Raw genomic sequence first — 17,820 nt, 5'->3', positions numbered from 1 at the left:
TTGCTGTTTGTTTGGGTAAGTGCAGTATTCAAGGCTGCCCTAAGGGCTGTGACCCTTTGTAGCTTAGTATTGGAAGGCCTGTTAAGATACGCTGTCTCAGCTGCCTTCAAGCGAGCCTCGAGCAGGCGCTGTCGCTCTCCTTTTTGTCTTTCCCAGGTTGCAGAATATGAGTTGACCAAGCCTCGCACATATGCCTTATTGGTCTCCCACGTCATCGATGGGTTACTGGCTGTATCTGAATTAATTTCCCAGAAGGTTTTGAATTCTTGCAAAAAATACTTTATAAATTTGCTATACTTCAGTAAAAAGGAATTCTTATGCCAATGTCGGGGGGGGCCTATCCCACCATCCCTAATCTTGACTTCCATATATACTGTGGCATGATCCGAAATAGCTATATTACATGTTTTACAAACCTGTATGGAATTCAAAAGGGTCAAGGGGGCAAAAAAAAATCAATTCTGGTATGGTATTTATGTGGGTTAAAGTAGAAAGTAAAGTCTCTACCCTGGGGGTGAAGGCACCTCCATACATCATCTCATCCTAGCTCCTTATTCAGATCTGCCAGTTGTCTAGATCTCTGAGTACTCGTGGTGCTCTTAGGTATTCTATCTGTCTCTGGGTCCATAATACAATTATAGGAGGAGATTTTAACTGTATGGCAGACTCCAAAAGCTGTCAACTTAGGGAATGCTTCCTTAACAAATTTAAAGTGATGTGCTGGGGGGGGGCAGTAAAGATTCAAAATTCCATATTCCTCTCCATGTATTAGGGCTTTGATCACTATATACCGTCCAGACTCATCTTTTATCTGGCTTAACATTTGGAAAGGAAGATTCTTCTGAATAAGAACGGCTACTTTTTTGAACTGAAAGATGAGAAAAAGCCTGATCAACTCCACCCTGTTGTAGCTTTAAATGTTCTTTGTCAAGTAGATGTGTCTCTTGTAAGAGAGCTATAGCGACCCTTTCTTTTTTGAGACTTGATAATATATTTTTCCTTTTGATTGGTGAATTACTCCCCTTGACTTTCCAGGTGCACCACCTAAGCGAATGGCTAGCCGTGATCGTCCAGATAAGCGCGAGACCCCCCCAAGAGGAAGAACTCCACTCAAAACTTTGAATAAAGACCATAGGGAATTCACAAATACAAAAATTCTTTAAAACATTTAAACCAACACAATTAAAAGCTATTCCTAAGTTTAAACAAAACGCAAAATATATTTGAAAGGACACTTTCCCCCTTGCTCCCAGAGGGCATAACTACCTCTCGATAACCCCACCATAACCTGTCCTAACTAGGGCCCTGCCCTCAGCCCAGGCATTGTAGAATGGAATATACAAATTCAAGTATTTTATGAAACCAGAGTTATAAGTGAGTAACCCATCCCCCGCCCCCACACCAACACCTGGGTGCGTTTAGCAAACACAGTACAAAATAGGAATACATCAAATTACAAAATTACAATCCTGGCGAGTATTAGGCAACTAAGTCAAACGAGAAAAGAGGAAAACCCCGTTCTTAAGAAAAGGGCAAGACAAAACAAACCCTCCTCTCCCACAAATCGAGTAAGCCACGCAAACTATAAAAAGGAAATCAAAGGAAAAGTAAGGAACAAGCCCCCACACCCCCACCCCCAGGGAAAGATGAGTGGAAGAAGGTTGAAAGAAACAAAAAGCAGGGTAAACAAAGGGGGTGTCAAAATAAAGTCGTTATCCATACGGTTCGAGTCCTGCAGTCTATTTAAAAGAGTCCAAGAATTCTTTTGCTTTTTCCAACAACCCAAAGTTGTAAATGATTCCTCCATGGCTGAAGCGCAGTGCTGCTGGATAGTGCATGGAGTATTGGATATTTAGTCTCTCAGACACTTCTTCACCTCATCGAATGACCTAATCTTGCGGACCATGGCTGGAGAGAAGTCCTGGAATAACATTATTCTGGAACCCTTGTGCATCATGGCATGTGGATCCTTCCACAGGACTTTGGAGGCTTCCAGGAGGATTTGTTTTTCTCTATAACATTGGAATTGGATTAGAACCGGGCGGGGGCACTGGTCTGACCCGGGCCTGCGTATAGCAACCCAGTGGGCCCACTCCATCCGCACCCGGCCCGGTACCAACTCCAACTTCAATAATTGTGGGAGCCATTGCTCCAAAAAGTCTACAAGCTGGCCTTCCTCTTCCCGTTCGGGAAGGCCCAGCAACCAAATATTTTTCCGTTGGTCGTTGATGCGCTCCTTCGGGGTCTGGGTTCACCGCTCCAGAGCCTGACCTACTGGCGACTCGGCAGCAGTCACCGAGGCCACGGCCCATCGCTTCACCCCTCCAATGCATTGTTCAAGTTTTTTGATTTCTCAGTCATGCTTCTGCAACATGACCAAGATTGACTCCCACCTGGACCGGGACTCCTCAATAAAAGCGTCTATCTTCTCGAGGTTTGGTGATCCCGGAAAGCAGTGCCGCCTCCGCGGGTAAGTCCCCCGAGGCGGCCGCGGAAGTCACTGCTGCTGCAAGAAGGGGTTGGGGAGGGGTCCCTGCCTGTTGCGAGCTGAGAGAGTTTTTGTCTTTAGTCATTTTAGAAACAATACCAAACTATCCATGTAAAATGACTGACTACGCTGGGTAAAAGCTATCTTAAATGATGTGAAGGGTGAGGTGAAGGCAGGTGCCCCACTTTGCCCAAGTCTTAGGCAGAGCACTACAGACTCTGATTTGCTGGGTCGCTGCCATCTTGAATCTCCCCGGTCAGATATCTTCTAATGGTTTTAATCCAGAAAAAGAGAAGCAGCTGAAGCCTAAGAAACAGTTCAGAAAAAGCGCAACATTCAGCTGCTTCAAAAGTCGAGCAAACTAACGAACTTCCAAAATGTTTTCACCAAATCTCCAAAGCATTCATTTTAATGGAGTGGAGCAAATCTGGAAAGAGCTGAAGACAGCTATCTTCTCATGTTGTGAAAAAACCATGAGCTACAAGACCAGGAAACACACAGACTGGTTCATTGACAATGACCATGTCATCTAAGACCTCATCAACAATAAGAAGAAAGCTCTCTCTGCCAGGCAAAAAGTAACATCAAGGCAGAGGAGAATTCATCAACTGCAAAGGTGGAGTTACAAAGAAGGACTAAGCAAATCAAGAACCAATGGTAGACTGACAAAACTAAGGAGCTGCAACTCCTTGCTGACTAGCATGACACCTGGTGTTTCCTCAGCGCCACCAAGGTGATGTACAGACTCAACACCCTTGGCCTCAAACCGATGTCGACGAAGCTTGGCATCCTTTTGAGAGACAGACTGAGAAAATGTCAGCCTGCAATGGAGACAATATTTCAAAGAACTCTTAAACCAAATTGCAATAGTCGGCGAGAACGTATTTGATGAAATCCTCCAACTCCCCATTAGAGGTGATCTTGGACTGAACCGGCTGAAATCTAAGAGGAAAATGACATGGCCTTGCTTGTGAAACTTCTGTATGTAGATAACAATGTCATCTCTGTTCTCTTGGGAGAGAATCTTCAAGCCTTGCTTAATGCCTATGCAGCAGCACACTGGAGATCTGGCCTCTGTCTGAACTCAAAGAAGTCAAATCCTTAATAATCCAGCCCAGGTCAACTTCCAGTCCGTCCCTCTATTTAAGATGAATGGGGAAATCCTGCCAAACATGGAGCAATTCCCCTACCTGGGAAGCTACTTTTTGGTTGTGGCTCACATTGATGCTGAGATTCAACATCACATCCAATCTGTGAGCACTGCCTTCAGTCTCCCAAGAATGAGAGTCTTTGACTGTGACATCTGTGCTGATACCAGGATCCTTTTTCCAGGCAGTCATCCTCTGACTCTTCTGTATGGCCCCAAGACTTTGGTTACGTAAAGATTCCAGCTCAAGACCTTTTGAGAAATACCACCAAAGTTATTTGAAATGGGTTCTCTGCATCAGCTGAGAGGATAGACATACTAACATGATTGTCCTTGAAATAGCTAACAGTACCAGCATAGAGGCTGTGATCATCCAAAACCAACTCTTTTGAGTTGGCCGTGTACTTATGATGCTTGAGTTCTGACTGCCAAAGCAAATCATCTTCGCTGAGCTCAATGGATGCGCTCAAATTGGAGAAGAACTAAAGCTTTTCAGTGTCTCTTTGAAGGCTTCCCTTGGGAAATCCAACACCGATGTTATTACATGGGAGGTCCTTGCTCAGAAGAAGCTGCTGTTATGAAGAGTCACAATTCTTCAAGAACTCCTATCGACAAAGTTAAAAATCTCACAGCACCAGGTTATAGTCCAACAAGTTTATTTGGAAGCACTAGCTTTCAGAGCACTGCTCCTCCATCAGGTGGTTGTGGAGAATAAGACTATAAGACTCAGTTTTTTTTTAGATTAGACTAGTTTCCTATAGTGCGGAAACAGGCCCTTCGGCCCAACAAGTCTATACCAACCTCCGAAGAGTAACCCACCCACCTACTGCCTACTAATGCACTAATCACTATGGGCAATTTAGCATGGCCAATTCACCTGACCCACACATCTTCTAGACTGTGGGAGGAAACTGGAGCACCCGGAGGAAACCCACGCAGACAGAGGGCAAACATGCGACTCCACGCAAACAGTCGCCCGGGGATGGAATCTAACCTGTGTCCCTGGTGCTGCAAGGCAGCAGTGCTAACCATTGAGCCATCGTGCCGCAAAAGTTTATAGTGTGATGTAACTGAAATTATGTATTGAAAAAGACCTGGGTTGTTTGTTAAGTCTCTCATCTTTTGGAATGATCATGTTGGTTTCAGTTCTTTAATATGTAAATTGCAAAATGTTTTTTTTAAAGTTACATTCTCAAGTGAACTTTAACAATTGGTGTCATGTCGGCCCAGATAATGTATTAAAGGTGTGAGTTTCCCTGTGTGAGCCTGTCTGTGCCACCAATGGTCAGACTGATTCTCATCCAAAAAATGTATAGAATCTTACATGTATTCATGCAGTTTTTGAGCAAAGTAAAATGTAGTTCTTCAAGTACAAATTCACCCCACAAACTTAAATGTGTATATGTGCATGTGGGTGTGTGCGTGGGACGGGAGGAGGTGGTTGAGTGTCAGTGTGTGAGTGTAAAGGGGTATAAGTCTGTGAGAGGGTGTCTGTGGCAGTGTACACTGTATGTCTGAGTGTCTGTCTGAGAGAGAGTGTCTGTCTGTCTATCGACACAGACACTTCTACTACACACACACCCATCCTTGCTCTCCAACAGACACAGACACTCACGCAGAACGTTTCTCATACGCTCACACGTACATTCCCACGCACACCCCCTCACAGGCTTATACCCCTTTACACTCGCACACGCACACACTCTCACAGGCACTCATATTCCTCTCGCGCGCGCGTACACACACACACACACACACACACACACACACACACACACACACAATGTTTGTGGGGTGAATTTGTACTTGCAGAATTACATCTTACTTTGCTCAAAAAACTACGTGAATCCATGTAAGATTCTGTAAATCTGTTTTTTTTTTGTTTAGAATCAGTCTGACCATTGTGGCACAGACAGCCTCAGACAGGGAGCTAACACCTTCAGTGCATTGTCTGGCCTGACATGACACTAAGTGTTAAAGTTCACTTGAGAATGTAACTTTTAAAAAAAGCTTTGCGATTTACGTATGAAACAACTAAAGCTGACATGGTCACTCTAAAAGGTGAGAGAATTAACAAACAATCCAGATCTTTTTCAATATAGTATTTCAGTTACATCACACTAAACTTTTGCTATAAATTCTGTGTCTTACAATCTTACACTCCACAACCACCTGATGAAGAAGCAGCGCTCTGAAAGCTAGTGCTTCCAAGTAAATCTGTTCAACTATAACCTGACATTGTATGATTTTTAACTTTATACACCCCAATCCAACACAGACATCTCCAAATCCTGTCAGCAAATGGAAGTACGGAAAAGGAATTGGAAAAAGGAATGTCAATGATCTTAAAGCCAAAAGCACTTCAACCTTCCATAAACACTTGCCAAATGTGTGGATGGAAATGTAGCCACAGGATCAGGCTCATCATCCACAGAACCTATGACCAATGACATGGAATTTCGTAGGTGGACAATCATGTCTATTGACAAGTGATTGCCAATTTAACAAAAGAAGATTTTAAAAAAGTGATGTGTGGTTGTCTGAGGCCTTGCAGTCTAAATGAGGAACATTTCAGCTGTGCATATGCTGTTATCACCATATGGATCTGGACCTTCCTCAAAGTACTGTCTGTGTATTTATTCAGTATTTCAGAATGTATCAAGGTTCAGGATTCTTCAGTAGGTGGTATTCTTGTCACTACATCAGAACATCATGGGTTCATGCCCCACTGCAGGAACTGAGGACACTCCAATCTGGGACTCAAGAGTGTTGTACCTGTACTATCAAATGTCTTGCCTGGTAGAATGATTTAAACTAAGGTCTTATCTGCCCTGGAAAATAGCACATGGGACTATTCCAAGAAGAGTCATGGAGCTCTTTCCAGTGACCTGACACAATATTAATTCCTCAATTAACACTAATTTACAAACAAATTATCTGGTCAGCGTTATATTGTATTTGTGAGACAAATTGGCAGCCATGTTTCAGGCATTCTAACTATCTCGGTACTTCAAAACTAGCTCATTCTTAGCATACCTTGCCAGAAAGGGAAGTGCCCCACAAACCATTACAGTGATTAGGGAAGGGTCTGGGAACCTAACATGTAATTCTAAGAAGACTAATGTGGCGTTCCAGAGATTCTACTCTAAGTTATATCAGTCTGAGACTTGTGAGGAGGGGCAGGCCAAAATGGAATCTTTTTTTAGAGATCTGAAGCTCCCGGGTGTGACTCCCACTCAACAGTCCTTTCTCAATGCCCCATTATCAGAGCAAGAAGTGCAGGAAGCTGTGAGGCAGCTTCAGAGTGGAAAGGCACCCAGTCCTGACAGACTTCCCAGTGAATTCTATAAGGAATTTATAAGTATACTGTCGATGCTGAATATGTTTAATGATTCATACAGTCATGATTGCCTCCCGCTATCTCTGAGAGAGGCCAATATTTCACTTATCCTTAAAAAAGGGAAGGATCCGGAAGACTGTGCTTCATACAGGCCCATCTCGCTCTTAAATGTGGACTTTAAGGTCCTCTCTAAGGCTCTTGTGTTAAGGCTGGAGACTGTGTTACCCTCTATTATTAAAGAGGATCAGACGGGCTTCATAAAGGGTCGCAGATCCTCCAAAAATGTTAGGAGGCTGCTTAACGTAATTCAAGCATGTCAACAGCAGTCAATACAGGGATTGGTGATTTCTTTAGATGCAGAGAAGGCATTTGACCGAGTTGAGTGGCTGTACCTTTTCTATACTCTAGACCGGTTTGGTCTGGGCGAAGTTTTCATAAGATGGGTAAAGATTCTCTACAGTGTACTTCTCGTGGCAGTCATTACCAACGGGGTACGATCAAGCAATTTTAATATTTCTAGGGGCAGCCGGCAGGGCTGTTCCCTTTCACCATTGCTTTTTACGTTGGTGATTGAACCGTTGGCAGAGGCTATTCGTGGGGATCTCAATATATCAGCTCCAGAAGTGAGGTCAAAATTACTTAAGATCTCGTTGTATGCAAATGATGTTCTAATTTTCTTGACAAATCCAGCAGTCTTAGTGCCTTGCCTGATGCAATGCATTCACGCATTTGGTGCTTTTTCAGGGCATAAGATTAATTTTGCTAAATCAGAGGCTATGCCTATGGGTGGTCTTACGAAAGAGTTGCCTCTTGAGAGTGACTATAGATTCCCATTTAGGTGGTCACAGGGAGGGTTTTGTGTAATTGAGCATATTCATTACTCGAGTTCAAAGCCAATTTTACTCAATTATTTGAAAAAATTAAACAAGATCTCCAAAGATGGGAGGGAATTCCAGTCTCATGGTTGGATCGGATAGCGCTTATTAAGATGAATATTCTCCCTTGTTTGCTATACCCTATATGGATGCTCCCCCTGATTTTCAATAAACAAACACTCAGGAGACTGAACAATTGGTTCAGCTCCTTTATCTGGCACCGTAAATGTCCCCTCATTAAATTAGCCAAACTGCAGTTGCCCCTCAGATTGGGGGGAGTAGACCTTTCGGACATTAAAAATGACCAATTAAGCTCTCTTTTGACCTACGTAAGTGATTGGGTTTGTGGGGACCCTCTTTCAATATGGCTAGATATCGAAGCCTCCCAGACAAGGTGCCCCCTCACCAGTTTGCTGTTTTTGGATAAGGTGAGGACAGTTAGGGAATATTGCCATAACCCAATAGTCATCAATACTGTTAAAGCATGGAGGGCAATTCGGCAGAGGGAAGGTAATGTTGGCAAAACATCTTTGTTTACACCTTTAGTGGGTATGCTGAGTTTTCAACCGGGTATGATAGATTCAGGATTTAAACGTCAGGCAGCTGGGGGTATATCTTGCATGGGTGAGTTATTTGAGGGAAACATAATGATGTCCTTCGATCAGTTAGTACGGAAGTACGAGTTATCGAATAGAGACCTCTTTCGTTTTTTTTCAAGTTAGGGATTTTATTCAAAAAAAGACCACACTTTTGACTGATCCCTACAAATCTGACATAGAAAGAGGGGTATTAAGGGCTAAGAGTACACTCTCTGTCAGTACTTTATATCACCAATTGAGGGGTGCCACCTCAGATGAGTCTGATCGACTCTGCAAGATGTGCGAGAGAGAGCTGGATGTTGAAGTTTCTTCAGAGGCATGGAAGGATATTTGGGAGAATGCAAGGAAGATATCAATTTGCAATAGGACCCATGCTTTTACAGTTGAAGATTCTCCACATGGTCCACTTAGCCCAAGACAGTTTGTCAAAATTTAAATATCTTCAGCATATCCCAAGTGCAAGCTCCATATTGGAGCACTGTGGTGGGTGCAATGGAGAGGATTTTAGATGTAGGGGTGGAGAAGAACCCTATTTCGCTCCTTTTGGGCCTACCCATTGTATTTCCTGCAGTCTTACATAAAGCAAAACCTTTCAATATTCTTACATTCTGTGCAAGGAAGAATATCTTGCTAGGTTGGATATCAGAAAACCCCCCAGGCCTGTCGGGTTGGCGGAAGATTGTTATGGAGCATATTCCCCTGGATATTCTCACAAATATGGTACACCACAAAACTGAGAATTTTTACAAGACAGTACAACCCTTTTTGAAATACCTGGACACAGATTTATCTGCCACACTAACAAGGGCTTTTATATAGTCGTAACGATTGTGTTTCATGAGTCCAATATCCAGGGAGGAGGAGCTGTGAATGTATGAGTGTTTTGTTTGGCTGGGCTGAGTTATTACTATTTATTTGTTTGTTGTTAGGTATTTATTTATTTAGTTCAATAGCTAGTTTAGGTTTTTAAAAATTTTATACTTCTCTACATGTTTATACATTCGTATAGGAGGGTGGGTTGGGGTTTTTTTTTATTATTTGGGTTTAGTTTTGTACTAATTTTGTACTGTTTTGAATTGCATTGTTTTGTATTTGTTGTAGTATTTAAAAATCTATTTTTTCTTTAAAAACTAGCTCATTGCCTGTAATGTGTTGTGACATCTGGAGTTGCAAAAGATGTTGTATAAATTCTGCTTGTTTTCTTTGAGTACTTTTATGCAGTTACATTGATACAGACACATAGAGTGGAGGGGTCTGATCCAGAGGCTCAGCTTGCAAATTGCTTGACGAGGTTCATTGTCGGTAACATAATCTAACACATGATAAAATTAAAACCACAAGCAAAGGTGCTGAAAGTATGTTTCTGATCAGAATTTTGAAAATAGCTAGATCAACATTTTATGATTCTTTTCTCAATCTAGTTAGAATCATAAAGTCCCTACAGTGCAGAAAGTAGGCCAATTGGCCCATCAAATCTGCACCGACCCTGAAGAGCATTCCACCCAGATCCACCCCATCCCCGTAACATTGCATTAATTTTTTACAACGGCTAACTCTCATAACCCACGCATCCCTGAACACTACGATGCCATTTGTTTTCAGCATGCCCAATCCACCTAACCTGCATGTCTGTGAAAAGTGGGAGGAAAGCTGAGCACCCAGAGGAAACTCTTCGACACAGGGAGAATGTGTAAACTACACACACAAGCCTGCGGCTGCTTTTATCTCCACATAAGTTGACTAACATACTGCATGGTTCTAGCATTTATAGTATATGCTTTCTATTTGTTACTGTGCCTTTTTGTTTTTGTGTTGTTAATCAGACTTGTAATGAATATTGAGCCTTCTCTTATTTACACAGATATTTGATTTGGTTGCCAGGCTTTAGATTAGATTCAATTAAATTCCTTACAGTGTGGAAACAGGCTGTTTGACCCAACAAGTCCACACCAACCCTCCGAAGAGTAATCCACTCAGACCCATTTCCCCATAACTAATGCACCTAATAATACTTTTGGGGAAGTAAAAAAAGTTGTGCTCAACTTTATTTGGTGTATGCCTATTGAAACTAGCGCACTGATTTTTTTGTTAATAAATTATTGATTGGATTTGGAGTCTCTCAGAAGTTTCTGCAAGTGCTATTTTCCGACATTGTCCGTGGTGATTTCAATTTTGAAAGAAGCTTGGCTTCTGGTCCATGTCTTCATGTTAGGTTGAGAAATTGGTGTGCAGCTCTACAGGTAACTCTAGCTTGAAGCTACTGCATGTGTTCGGTGCAGATTCAGAAGCCAGTTATGTGCCTTCACTATCAAATTGTGCTCATTAACAGATATGGTAAAATGCATTCAAAAAACATTCTAGTTTCACAATTCTAATTTTAGTGGTTCTCAATTAGATTGCAAAGAAAATGTATTTCTCCATTCAGAAAACTGTCTTTATTCTCGACCTGAAAAGACAGACTAATTGCCAATATTATCTATTTGTTGCTCCTAATTTTGTTTTGTTATTTAGCTGCAATTCCCTTGACCGACTCTGAACACAAACTGTTACCTTTGCACTTTGCAATGGATCCCAAGAAAGATTGGGAGTGGGGAAAGGATGACAATGACAACACCAAGTTGGCCAAGTGAGTACTTTTGATTTAATTTGCTTTTAATTTTAGAACGTATTATTTTGTTCTTTTTGAGAATAACAAAAGCTTTTGTTTTACATATAGTAATTTTTCACATTTAACATAAAATCTCTACAGTGCGGAAAGAGGCCATTTGGCCCATCTAGTCTGCAGCCAGACCTAGACCCTACCCTTGAGGAAGGGCTTATGCCCGAAATGTCGATTCTCCTGCTCCTTGGATGCTGCCTGACCTGCTGCACTTTTCCAGCAACCCATTTTTCAGCCCTATCCTATCTCCCTAAACCTGCATTTAGTATGGTCAATCCTAACCATATGTTTGGACTGAGAGGAATCCAGAGCACCTAGCAGAAACCTAGGCAGACGGGGAGAACATGCAAACTCCACTCAACCACCCAAGGCTGGAACCAACCTCTGTCCCTAGTTCTGAGAGGCAGCAGTGCTAACTATTAAGCCACTATGCTGTCCACAGTCTTTTTCTGATGACTTGTGTGAATTGAGTGAGTAATAATTGAATAGTTTGATCTAATGTCAATTCACATTTGGATTGTTAGCGTTATCACAGTTGGTGCCTTACCTTTTGTCCATGTAGATGTTTTGTCATCATGCATTATTTTCTTCCAGTTTAGTCCTTTCCCTGGAAGCCAAACTTCACCTACTGCATAACTATATGAATGTATCCTGGATCTGTATTCCCGCTGAAACTAGGGTAAAGTATTTCCTGCTTTTAAAGTGCAAGGGCAATATTTCCTGCTGTGATTTATGTGACTTGTAAAGTATAACTTCAATGATGCTATGCAACAGAGATTATAAAAATGCATGTTTTTTTCCAAATTCCCTGAGCAAAACCATTGTGAAAACATGTATATTAATTGTAAAACCCTGTCTGTTTTCAATAGTGTGTGTTATCCTATTTATTATGAGTGAATTAATCGCTCCAAAAAATGAAAAAAAGACCTTGCTATGCTTGTATTTGGTATTTGTGCCATCTTGCACAGTGGGGTTTCCAGGCTGTTTGCTTTAAATCTACTTAATTTATGTTATTGCTGTAAGCAATGTGATTTGAATTATGTGAGCTATGCAAAATAGGAAGATCACAGGTTCAGTTGACCTATTTGTGTTTAATTAGCTCAATTCCGCTACGTATTTGGTTGGCATTCCACAATTGGTCTTAAAACCCTTCAACTAAAGGAAAGAAATTATCTGCTGATTATTCACTACTGGTTTCTATCAGACTGTCTGTGTATAGATGCCGAGTTTCACAGCTGAGTCTGTCTACGGTCAAACCTCCATATGGCGCTTATTATCTTACATGTAATTTGGGTGAGGCACTGGATAATACTGCAAGACAAAACTATTACAGCAGTCAGGTTTTAATATAAAATACTTTGTTATATTCTAATAGTTTTGTATAATACTATAAATTTCATTAGGCTAGTTATGAATTGTTTGTACTCACAGGCACCTTTGGCCCAGCCAGAATCACCAACCGGTTCAGTCGGGGAAGATGCCCATTCACTGTCTGACTCCGAGTCAGACAGAGACTCCATCTGCAGCGACTCTAATCTGAATGGAAACAAAAACCAGAAAGAGAAAGATAAAGGAGATAGACAAAAGAAGGAAAAGAACAGGACAGACTCTGTTGCAAACAAACTCGGGAGCTTTAGTAAAACCCTGGGGACTAAAATAAAGAAGAACATGGGAGGATTCGGAGGATTAGTACATGGAAGAATCAGCAAAGGAAATTCAAGCAATGGGCGCAATGGGGAGAATGTGGAGAAAGGCAAGAAAAAAGAATCCAACAAATCTAATAAAGGGAGTAAAGATGAGTCATTGCAATCAAGTTCATCACCTACTGACAAGTCAAATATTACCTCTGTTAAAGCTCCAACAGATAAACCAGCTGAACAGTGCAAGTACAGCACTGATGTCAAACTCAGCCTCAGCATATTGAGAGCTGCTATGCAAGGAGAGAGGAAGTTCATTTTTGCTGGACTTCTGTTGACTAGCCATAGGCATCAGTTTCACGAGGAAATGATTAATTATTACTTGACTACTGCTCAGGAACGCTTCAATGCAGAGCAGGAGCAAAAACGCAAAGAGGCAGAGAAAAAAGCTTCCAGTAACTCCACATGTAAAAAGATGGAACATGAACCGTCTGAGAGAAGCAAGGTGGAACCAAATCCTCAGGTGGACACTCTACAAGGTTCTTCTCAAAGCCATATGGATTCAATGAACTCAAAAACACAAAGAAGGAGCGGTCAAGCAACAGAGACCAATTCGCCCCTCAGAAATGAAATCCCTAAGACCGGCACACTCACCTCTGCCCACTTTACACACACGCCAGCTTTGTTGCGGCATGTCATCCATGTCTCTGAGATTAAACCTCCATTATCAAACTGCCCAGTTGACATTCAGCCACCTGTCATTGGCTCCCTGAAAACATGTGCAACATATCCGCAGCATAGTCACTCACTGTCTTATCAAAATTACTGTCCTGTGGGTCTTTCAAGATTCCCTACTGTAGAAACCATGGAACCTCTGAAGCATTTGCTGCCCCCTGAACATAAAAGCCACACATTTACCAATGGGTTTGGTACAAGCGATGTTAATGGCTACTTGGAATATGCAGACGAGGGTGTTTCCTCGGTATGGCAAAGTGGAGAGCAAACCAAAGGGCGAATTATGGCGGCTCCTCCCTATTTCCTACAACAAAACCGATGCAAACAGCACAACTGCCCATTCTACGGCAGTCCAGAGACAGAATTTTACTGCTCTTACTGTTACAAAGAAGAGCTTCAGCGCAGGGAAAGAGGAAACAGGTCTATTTAACTGAATTCTGAAAAATGTCATTCCAGTTTCTCTATATTAACCAAATCCATCACTACAAATGTTTTGAAGAAGCAATTTAAGTTGAGCATCCATTTATAGATCTTTATACCATGAAGGAAAGTCTGTTCATTACATTTTCAAAGTCTTTGAGTTGCGCTACAATCGGATATATTTGAACACGTTACAACTTCTGTTCGGCATTGATACGCCAAACCTTAATTCTTACTCAGTAACCTGGAGTAATGTGAGACCTTTTCATTTTGTTACTCCATGGACTGTTACCAAATATTTGATTATATTTCAACAACTATGTTTTTTTTAAATTACGCTACAGCAAAGTAAACACCAGGAGATAATTTGCACATTAGTTACCAATGTAAAAGTGATATGGTGACATAGAGCAGAAAATAACCGTATATTTGTGTTTGTGAACTAGAAGATGCATTATGACTGAAATTTACAAGCAGAAGTTAAAAATTGTAATATAGAAATTATTTTTATATTATTTTCACAAATGTGCTGCAAAAGCAATATTTTGCGCTTTTTATTAAAAAAAACACATTTGCCATTTTAATAGATGATTTACTTGCAGAAACTGTTAACTAGAAGCATACATTAGAGCTTTGTAATGTGTATTTATAAGCTCCAGTGGACTGAAGGAGTGGCCCAGGCTTTCATACATTTTGATATTTTGTAAACATGCAACTTTATTTAAGAAATGGGTTTTTCTGAAACTTGCTCCAGTGTTTCAACATGGTTTCAGTGTTTTATTGAGCTGTAAAAAATCTTTTGCACCGCTTTGCAGTGGCATTGCTTTGCTATTTCCAACCAATAATTCTGAATGCGTTCTAATCTTATATATGTATCTGTTTGTCCCACTGCAGGTATCACATTACATTTTGCCACAAACTCAAAGCAATTGTTCAAAAGAGGAAAAAGCCAGTTTTTTGGGTTCTTCTGCCCCAAACCCAGAACTTTACAGGCAGTTACACTTGCCCTGTGATTAAAATCAAAAATTTACAAGCAGTTGAAACTGCCTGAATTTTTTCACACCAACAGGGAATATTAGAAGTGGCCTTAAAGGGACAGACGAGGTTAGTATCTTAACACTGCAACAGCGCTCAAGAAGCATGGGATTGTCTACTAGCCTTCTTTTAATAACATAAGATAGACTAGTTCTGTGCAGCTTTTATTTTCACTGATGTTGCATTTTTTGTTTTAATATGAAAATAAAGCTCACGGGAATATTCTCTTTAATAATCTTAGCACTATGCACACAATGACAAAAGCAAAAATGAAGAGATGGGGTAACTGAGCAGGTCTGGTGTATCTTTTGAAGAGTGAAACAGTTAATATTGCAGTTCAGTGATCTTTTATCTCGCTGTTTGCCTTTCCAGAGATGCTGCCTTGCCTCTTAAAGGTTTCCAACACTTGGTTTTAATTTCAATTTTCCAGTCACCATAATAGTGGAGAATATAAATATGAGTGGATTGCATGCGTACCGTCAGGGAACTCTTTCTTAACTTTACTGTTAATTTGACTCAATGATTTGGCTCTCCCAATTTCAGAAAACCAGAATGCCCCCCCCCCCCCCCCAAGCCACTGGATTCCCAAGAGCGTTGGAAAATACTTTTAGGACAGAGGGAAGTGAGTAGCAACTGACTCTGACTTAATGTGAAACTCCTGTCCTTCTGGGAGAGGAAGGAAGGTATTGAAAGCTCCCATGGAAATTTAAACAGATACATTTACAGTTAACTGTTTAATACTTTGAACTTAAGGTTGAGAAGTGATGCAGAGAATTTCAACTCCAAGACCTTTACAAGTACTTGGCTAGTTGGGATGAGAAAATGCATCATTATTTTTACTTGTCTGTTTTCAGAAGAAGAAACGAGTTTGCAAATGACAAACATTTCGGTCAGTATTGAACCATTTAACTTGTGGCAAAAACCAATGAGTTCAGGAAACTTGCTAAGATTGTTTGAAAGATTGAACAATGTTTTAGGTTTTGTTTAACTATGATTGATTGTTCTTGGATTATTTTTCTTTATATGATCGTCTTACGATTATCCAAATGGTGAGAAGTCCTAGAAGCTCATTTTGAAGTTTGCCAAATTTAGTGCAAAGGCCTGACCTCTGATATAAATTGTGTATTAAAATAAATTATGATTGAGGTAAATGTGATAGTTGCCGTTATTGGATGAGCTATTCAATAGGAGATGCCTTATCTTGTTTGATCATGGTATTCTGTATTGTTCAAAATGTTTATCACCTGACTTGCACTGAAAATTAAAACCCATGTTATTCTGACTTCCTCCATTAAACTGTTTATTTTCTACATATTCTAGAATTGGCAATGTCTCATTGCTTTAAGTTAGGTTTGTTAATTGGATCAACTTATATATTGGGAATTGCTAATGCACTCTACAGCAACTGAACCACTACTATTGGCCCAAATGCTTGGGGATAAAGAAGAAAATTCATTCAATCTTCTTGCTGTTCTTCAGCCACTGACCTTGTTGTAAAGTACAGGTACAAGTCAGATGTGAACAGAATCAGGCTGTACTGTGATGTTATAAAATGGTCTGTATCCTGCTGACAATTAGTGACTAGACTGACAATAGAATGCACTCAAGCCTATAGAGAAACCACATGCAATCGAAGGCCACGATGTTGAGGTAAGGAAAAAGCACTAGCCAATTTCAAAATCCAAATGTTTTGTTATTTTTTAACAACTTTCCCCAAGAACTTGAGCATTAATAAACCCATTACAATGAGGAATTCTGTATGCTGGTCATTTCTTCTTCTACTCCTGGGCAGTTGGGGTGGGGTGGGATTTGCTGATGCTCTTCGGGAGGGTTTAAACTAATTCAGCAGAGGAATGGAAACCTAAATTATAGTTCCGATGTCCAGGAGGGTGAGAGTAGTGAGGTCAGAATATGGTTTCAAGGTCGCAAGAGTTCACCAGCATGAAGGAAGGTGGTTTGAAGTCTGTCTACTTCAACGCCAGGACCATCTGCAGTAAGGTGGGTGAACTTGGGTTGGTACCTTGGTTGTCGATTGGTTGTGGCCTTTTTAGAGACATGGATAGAGCAAGGACAGCAATGGTTGTTAGGATTTACATGTTTTAGTAAGAACAGAGATGATGGTATCAGAGGGGGAGATGTGGCATTGTTAATCAAGGACAGTATTACAGTAGCAGAAAGAATGTTTGATGACTTGTCTACTGAGGTAGTATGGGCTGAGGTTAGAAACAGGAAAGGAGAGGTCACCCTGCTGGGAGTTTTAATCGGCCTCCCAATAGCTCCAGAGATGTAGAGGAAAGGATAGCAAAAGTGATTCTGGATAGGAGCAAGAGTAACAGGGTAGTTGTTTTGGGGGACATTAATTTTTCAAATATTGACTGGAAATACTATAGTACTTAGATGGCTCAGTTTTTGTTCAATGTGTGCAGGATGGTTTCCTGATCCAGTATGTAGACAAGCCAACAAGGGGCGAGGCCACATTGGATTTGGTTCTGGGTAATTAACTGAGTCAGGTGTTAGATTTGGAGCTAGGTGAGCACTTTGGTGATAGTGACCACAATTCAGTTATGCTTGCTTTAGCTATTGAAAGGGATAGGTATAAAATGCAGGCCAAAATTTATAGCTGGGGAAAAGGCAATCATGATGTGATTATACAAGATTTAGGATGCATAGGATGGGGAAAGAAACTGCAGGGGATGGGCACAATTGAAATGTGGAGCTTACTCAAGGAACAGCTACTGTGTGTCCTTGATAAGTATATAGCTGTCAGGCAGGAAGTAAGTGGTCGAGCAAGGGAGCTATGATTTACTAAAGAAGTTGAATCTCTTGTAAAGAGAAAGAAGATGATTTATGTTAGGATGAAATGTGATGGATCAGTTCGAGTGCTT

The 17,820-nt window shown here is 41.0% G+C and overlaps 1 protein-coding gene across 8 annotated transcripts in view; it reads left to right on the top strand.

The window, feature by feature from the left end:
- Positions 1-16,249, top strand: part of otud7a (OTU deubiquitinase 7A) — a 152,604-nt gene extending 136,355 nt beyond the window's left edge. For all 8 annotated transcript variants that reach the window (XM_072552769.1, XM_072552766.1, XM_072552768.1 and 5 more), the window contains 3 exons: positions 10,961-11,075; positions 11,703-11,787; positions 12,540-16,249. In XM_072552769.1, the coding sequence (XP_072408870.1) occupies positions 10,961-11,075; positions 11,703-11,787; positions 12,540-13,910 (1,571 nt within the window). In that variant the 3' untranslated portion in view covers positions 13,911-16,249. The remainder of the gene's footprint in view (positions 1-10,960; positions 11,076-11,702; positions 11,788-12,539) is intronic.
- The last annotated feature ends 1,571 nt before the right edge of the window (positions 16,250-17,820 follow it).

This window comes from Chiloscyllium punctatum, chromosome 33 (genome assembly GCF_047496795.1).
Source record: "Chiloscyllium punctatum isolate Juve2018m chromosome 33, sChiPun1.3, whole genome shotgun sequence".
Classification (NCBI taxonomy): Eukaryota; Metazoa; Chordata; class Chondrichthyes; order Orectolobiformes; family Hemiscylliidae; genus Chiloscyllium; species Chiloscyllium punctatum.
Note: the sequence above shows the minus strand (reverse complement) of the source record. Positions and strands in the feature narration are given on the sequence as shown.